Consider the following 6,493-nt stretch of genomic DNA (forward strand, 5'->3'; position numbering starts at 1 on the left):
GGGGGGGTTGTTTTCATCTCACTAGGCCTGTTTGTTAGCAGGCTAAAGACATCTGCACAAAACTAGCCATTGTGTGGGAAATGCATTAAGACATATCGCTTCTAAATGGATTCACATGACAAAACCAACTGGAGGGTGGTGCAAAGAATTAAAGAAGGTTGCTCAGGACAGGAAGTAAAATCTTTGTTCACATGATTTCTGATTCAGGCAGCCCACCAACAACCTGACGGGGTTCTTATTTCACAGTTTGTAGGTTGGTGGTCACTCCAGATACCCAAAATATATGTGCACAAGCACTGAAAAATGGCCTTTTTCATAATATGCTGTCCTCTTGAACAATGGCTGCAATCTGAACAGATCTCCTGTATCTTGCCACATTTCAGGCACGCATCTCCTAATTAGTATAGAATTGAAACACGTTGCACTGAGCTCTACTGAATCTACTTCATAATTCATTTGGATGGAAGGCAATCTGTAAAAAGGTCAGATCAAGCAGCAGCCAATTAGCAGATGAAAAGACAAACATGACTGGATTAACTCTCCGAACTAGTGAGGAATCTCTGCGAGACACCAAAATCACTGCGCAGTCTGTTTTAGTATTATTAATTTCAGTGGACTAATCTGTGGCAGTTGAACCTCTCAGTGGCTCCAAAATCTACCAAGAGCGGCTCAGACACGTCCCGATCTAAAAAAATAGGCTGGGGCAGCTCAACCAGGGCTAAAATTAGAGCAAAAACATGCAGCAACAGTACTGGTCTGACACTACAACAGGAGACGAGCCTGATATAAGGTTACAGTGATTATGAGTTGAAAGTACACATTGTTTTTAAGAATCCCACCATTACTTTTTAAATGCTGACCATGGCTTTTGCTGCCATGACCTAATCGACATTTCAGACACTTTCTTTTTAACATTTGGCAGATCTCAGTACCTTCCTTTGGAAATAACAGAACATTGGAAACGTTTCAAAGCCTTTCTCCCCGTGGCGGCTCATCCTGGGTGAGCCAGCCAGGAGTCACGGTGGCCACAGAGCATCCTGCCACTCATGTCGCCTTGGTTATGTAAGCTAGGAGATCACACTACACCACAGAGGGCGAAGGAGAGATTTGGAGAGAAAGGGAAGGGAAGGGAGAGGGGAGGGGGGGGATTGCATGGGAAGTGACTTTGAATTATAAACAAGGTTACGGCTGTTTCAGCCTTTTATCTCCCTCTCTCTCTCTCTCTCTCTCCACCTCCCCTTCTCACTCTCATGTTCTTCCCTCCCACCTCCTTTTCACTCTTTACACCCTCTCCATCTCCATCTCCCCTGAGGACTCCAGTGTACTCCAGACACTTGTCTAATTCTCTGTCAAAGACGATGCTAGGTGCAAATGACAGTAAGCCCACTGCGACTGGATGTCTGTCTGTGTGTGCGTGTGTGCGTGTGTGTGTGTGTGTGTGTGTGTGTGTCAGACAGCAAGCTAGCTAATCTCCAGACAGATCAAGCTGAAGTCCATCTGAACAAGGTGAAGAGGACTTGGCGTACATTTAGCTGCCAAGGTGTCCTCTTAAATGCCAGAACAACGTCAGGACAAACAACATGACTCCCTGTTCCCGATCACAAACTATATTAAGTGCACCGGCACTTTGTATTCTAAATATTACTTCTTATTCCTATTAACAAGGATGCAATCCTGAATCCTGTTCATATCCTGAAAGAAGAGAATATACTTTGGTTTATTCTTCCTCTACTACATGGTTTCAGCTTCTCCACTGTGACGATTTGCTTCTTTTGTCCTTTTTAAATAATAATACAAATCGGAATATATTTGGGTTTTAGACTGTCGGTCGGATAAAACACCACATTTGAAGACATCATCTTGAACTTTATGAAAATGTGACGGACATTTGTCACTATTTTCTGACATTTTACACAGCTAATAGGGGCATATGAATAGCTAATGAAATTGATTGTTAGATGCAGCCCTAGTTTTGATAGTGATGTTTTATGTAGACTCCGTATAACAGACGGCCAACTAGGAGCCTGCTAGGTGAGGATGAGATGCTCTGCTCTGCTTTGTTCTTAATGTGAAAATGTAAAACTGAATATTCACTGTAAATCTGTGTGTGCATGTGAACTCTTTACTCACCTATCTGCAGCAGTACGGGCGTCACCAGCGCCGTCTCCATGGCGTAGCAGAACTCCCGGCCGAACATCACGGCCCCATGCATCACCCATCTCTTCAAGGGTATGCCTTCGAGCGATCCCTCGCTCGCCGCCTCCTCCGCTCCTCGACCTCCGCCTCCCACTCCATCCGTCTCACCTCCTGCTCCTCCTTTGTCCTTGTCCGAGCCCGATGCCGTGGTGTTTTTGGCGTTAGCCCCGCCCACCAGAGATCCGACCTGCATGGCGTCGGCCTCTGTGTTCTGGGGAGGCATGTTGGAGGGCATGCACGCAGTGAGAAGACAAGTGCACCCCCTCTGACACGCTGACAAAACAATAGAATACTGCTTCCCACCTTCCTCAAACTACTCGTATCAAGTCACTCGGAGTTACTCTAAAACTGGTAGCGACCTAATTACAATCTTTACAAGCTACAAATTGCAGCCTGTGGTAGTAACTTGCTGGTTATATATTACTGCTTTAAAAGAATAATACCCAGATAGAGGTGTTCAAGTGTGCTAATACCACTATCAAAAAAACTAAAAACCCTGTAACAGATAGTGTCCCAGCATTAAAGGTAACAAAAGTAATCTTGGGTCCTGCTAAAACTCAACAAGGCTATGGACACCAAATAAATGAAAAAAAAAAAAAACGGATCTATAGATCTGGCATGTTAATGTAAAATATAACGAAACAATCAGCAATCAGTTGTCCTCTGAACAGGTTGTCCTAAAAACAACTGCACCTAATTTAAGCAAGTGTTAATCCTCCTCTCTCTCGCCTTTTTGTTTGGTCCCAGAGTCGAATTTTTTTTTTTTGCGAAATCAGCTTTCCAAAGGCTTGTAGAAATCCAGAAGAAATAATGGAAGTTGTTGAATTTTCACAGGAAGAGTGTGCGGTACATTCCAAGAGTGGGTTTGTGTGTGTTGTGTGTGTGTGTGTGTGTCTGTGTATGTGTGTATGTGTGTGTGTGTTTATGGCTTTTTTGTCATTGAGGTTTCTCCCTCTTTTTCCTACTGTCTATTACAAGCTGTAAAAATCCATATAGAAGACCATTCAGTAAGTTCCAGAGTCATTTTGTATATAGAGGGCTGGATTGAGGGCTGGATGACGGAGTGGGTGGGGGCTAGGAAGAGGCCACTGGGGGAGGGGAGAGAGGGAGGAAGGCAGGTAGCAAAGGTGGGCGGAGCTCTTCTGAAAATCCCCATCGATTGGCTGATCAATCTGGAGGAAAACACCAACAGGAAGACAACCCAGCAGGTGGAGAAGCACAGCACCACAGCGCAGACGTCCCATTGGTCAGGAGGAGAAATGACCGGCGTGGAAAAAGAAAAAAAAGGGAGAAAATCACATCAGTATTTGTGACAGCAATTTCACTTTCACTTTCACATTCACTGACCAGAGGACGGGCACTTTGCTGCATATATATACAAAGAATAGTATTTTTCTCAGGTGTATCAACATGGAGGTACTCGGTGAAGGCAGAGCGTCATTTGACACAAGCAGAGAGAAGAAGAGGTGAAGATACAGCAGCCAGCACGTGCCGATCCTTCGGGTTGAGTTGATGCACATCAATGCTGGAAAAAGGACAATCGGGCTTGAATATTTCACACACAAACACACACACCTTTATAGTAAGACATATACATCACGAATACATACTAATTAAAAATCTAAAGTACTTTAAATGAGAGGACGGCCACATAACCTCCCCCAACTGTGAGGGAGAGAACACGATGTACCAAAGCACCCAAACTGGCAAAAGCCTCTATGACAAGATGTTTCACAAAGTGCTAACAACAACGACAACAAGTGTCTCTTAAAAAGGGAAAAAACTTCTTCACACTTTGTGCTGTAAAAGCATGGAACGAGCTTCCAGAGGTTAACTGTTTTTCAAATAGATTGGATAAATGATGGTCAATATTGTTATTCTAAATAAGCATAATGTTGTATTATTATTACGTTGTTGTTTGTTTGTTGTAGTTGGAGTCTGGTGTGGAGGATTCAGTCTGTAGCAGAAGTTTCTTAATTAGAAAAGCCAAACTGGAAGCCTCAAACCTCTCTTGAGAAATGTTTTGGTGACAACACTGAGGCTAAACCCATGTGGTGATACAATCCATTCCCCCAACTGTGTTATCAAACACAGTTGAGAACAACTGTGACAGATATAATGACATAAAAATCGTGCAGCACCATTCAGTTGTTCTGAGCAGGATGGAGGCTAAATAATTTAAATAAAGTAAGTAACTAGATGTAGAAGATGTCTGTAAAGTCCAAGGGCAAATTAAGAGTGTGTCGTTTCTCGCAGATCAACACGCACACACGCTTTCTGAATCTGCAAACACACGTAACCCAGGTCTATTTTAGTCAGTGTTTATTGTGGTGCCAAGATTACCTGCGACCCCGGCATGAAACCAGGGCAAGCTCAGCCTTTCCCACTTCATCGACCCTCTCCATCTTTCTTCTTCTCCCATCATCTCCCTTACATGTTACAGGTAACATAAGTAAGCAGACGTGTCTCTCGCCTGCAGCAGGCCTGGTCTTGTACGGCACATAGTGTCGAAGCAGTGACTTGAATTGTAAAATGGTTTGCATGTTTCCTGTGCTCCTGTGCTAGACGTGACATCACCTATTTCTGGAGAGGCAGGTTGTAGGACAAAATGTATTTAGCTGCAGCAAATGGGGTTTTCTGCTTGCCGCCATCTTGTCAATTATCTAAAGCCAGGAAATATTTATTTGGGCAACGGGGTGGAGCTGGAGAGGGACAAGTAAGTGGTTACAGCTGAGTGATTCATCTGTCAATCAAGGCGAAATGGTGCAAAATAAGCCCTTATTTAAACGGAGTACTCCGCTGAGAATAATATCAGAGAAGACTAAGAAAACCAGATGTGTAAACCAGAGAATAGATGGATTTTTTTTTACCTTAAATCAATCTCATATATCATTATATCATTGTAAAGGAATATCTGTGGATTTGGATTTCTTCTTCTTTGGTTTCCGTAAAGAAGATAATCGTTGGGTGCAGCCCTAGATTTGTGTTTCTCCATCATTGTGAATCAATTAGTGAGTCCCTGTGTGTTCGGTTGTCAAGTCCTTATCACCTGACTTATTCCATCAGCTTGTAACTGGACATTGATGTCGTTGTCACACAGCAGGAAGGTACGCGACTCTCTACATAGCACTGAACCATATAGGGCTGGATATAGATTACAAGGCTGAGGACCTCAGGATCAAGTTCACATACATACTGCTGTTCATGTTTGTGTGCAGTGTGAATGGACAGTGAGGGGAAATAAAGGGAGGGGTTATTTGATACTGCAAAAAAAGAGACCCACTGACCCGATCTGGTGCTTCATTTGGGTCAGTATGAGAGCATAACGGGAGTATTTGTGAGCTCGATCATCGGTGAAAACCAAAGAACCTCCGAACAGACAGGAAATAATCTTATTTGTTTGGGAAGGTGCTCCTCGCTATCAGGTTTGGGCCTTAAGGTACACAATGTTGAGAACCCCCTGGCCTTGTGGGTATCCACAAGGTTAGCACAGGAGCACAAGCAAAGCATTTTACAATTCAAGTCACTGCTTATTTGCACATCGACACTATGTGCCATACAAGACCATGCAGGCCTGCAGCAGGAATGCGACATGTCTGTTTACTTATGTTACCTGTAACATGCAAGGGAAACAGAGAGAGGGCTGAAGACGAAGAAGAAGGAGAAGAAAGATGTCGAGGGTAGATGAAGTGAGAAAGGTCGAGTATGCCGGTGTCGCAGATAATCTGTTCTGAGGCATGAGAATAAACACTCACTTAAATACACCTGGGTTATGTGTGTTGAGTACGTGTGTGTGTTCCTCGAGACACAGGCATCTCCTTTCCCTCCCTCCTGCTCGTTTTCCTCTCGTCTTTTGTATGTGTTGTTTTCTGTCCATCTGTGGATTCAAAAAAAAAAAATCTAGTTTTTGCAAGTGTTCGACTTTATTTGACTTTTCCCCCTGTTCTTTCTTAGCCCATCTCCATCCTGCATCTGCTGTCTTTGTTTTTCTTTAACACCATCCTCTCCATCTCCCCTCACATCTCCTCTTTCCTTCTCAGCGTTCACGTGAAACTGTACGATGTTTTTTTTTTGGCTCCTAGAAAAGCTGAGGTGAAATCCTATATAAGCTGAGCTCATGTTACGGACTCACACACAGAAACTATAGTACAACTGAGTGGTGCTACATGTGTATAGACCTATTATCAGATAGCGTTCACTGCTTTGTGTCTCTGTGGAAATCTCTCTCTCTCTCTCTCTCTCTCTCTCCATTATGGTGCATTGCTGCTGCAGTGCAGAGAGTACAGGGAGGGGGGGG

The 6,493-nt window shown here is 43.7% G+C and overlaps 1 protein-coding gene across 2 annotated transcripts in view; it reads right to left on the minus strand.

The window, feature by feature from the left end:
• Positions 1–6,493, minus strand: part of slc45a4a (solute carrier family 45 member 4a) — a 41,608-nt gene that overhangs the window by 26,202 nt on the left and 8,913 nt on the right. Inside the window, exons 1-2 of one of the 2 annotated variants that reach the window (XM_031866425.1) lie at positions 5,952–6,473; positions 2,131–3,368 (exon numbers count right to left, since the gene is read on the minus strand). In XM_031866425.1, the coding sequence (XP_031722285.1) occupies positions 2,131–2,431 (301 nt within the window). In that variant the 5' untranslated portion in view covers positions 2,432–3,368; positions 5,952–6,473. Of the gene's footprint in view, positions 1–2,130; positions 3,369–5,951; positions 6,474–6,493 lie in introns of those variants that run through there. The other variant, XM_031866424.1, reaches the window with a different exon arrangement.

Source organism: Anarrhichthys ocellatus, unplaced genomic scaffold, assembly GCF_004355925.1.
Source record: "Anarrhichthys ocellatus isolate YVR2014 unplaced genomic scaffold, GSC_Weel_1.0 scaffold35, whole genome shotgun sequence".
Lineage (NCBI taxonomy): Eukaryota > Metazoa > Chordata > Actinopteri > Perciformes > Anarhichadidae > Anarrhichthys > Anarrhichthys ocellatus.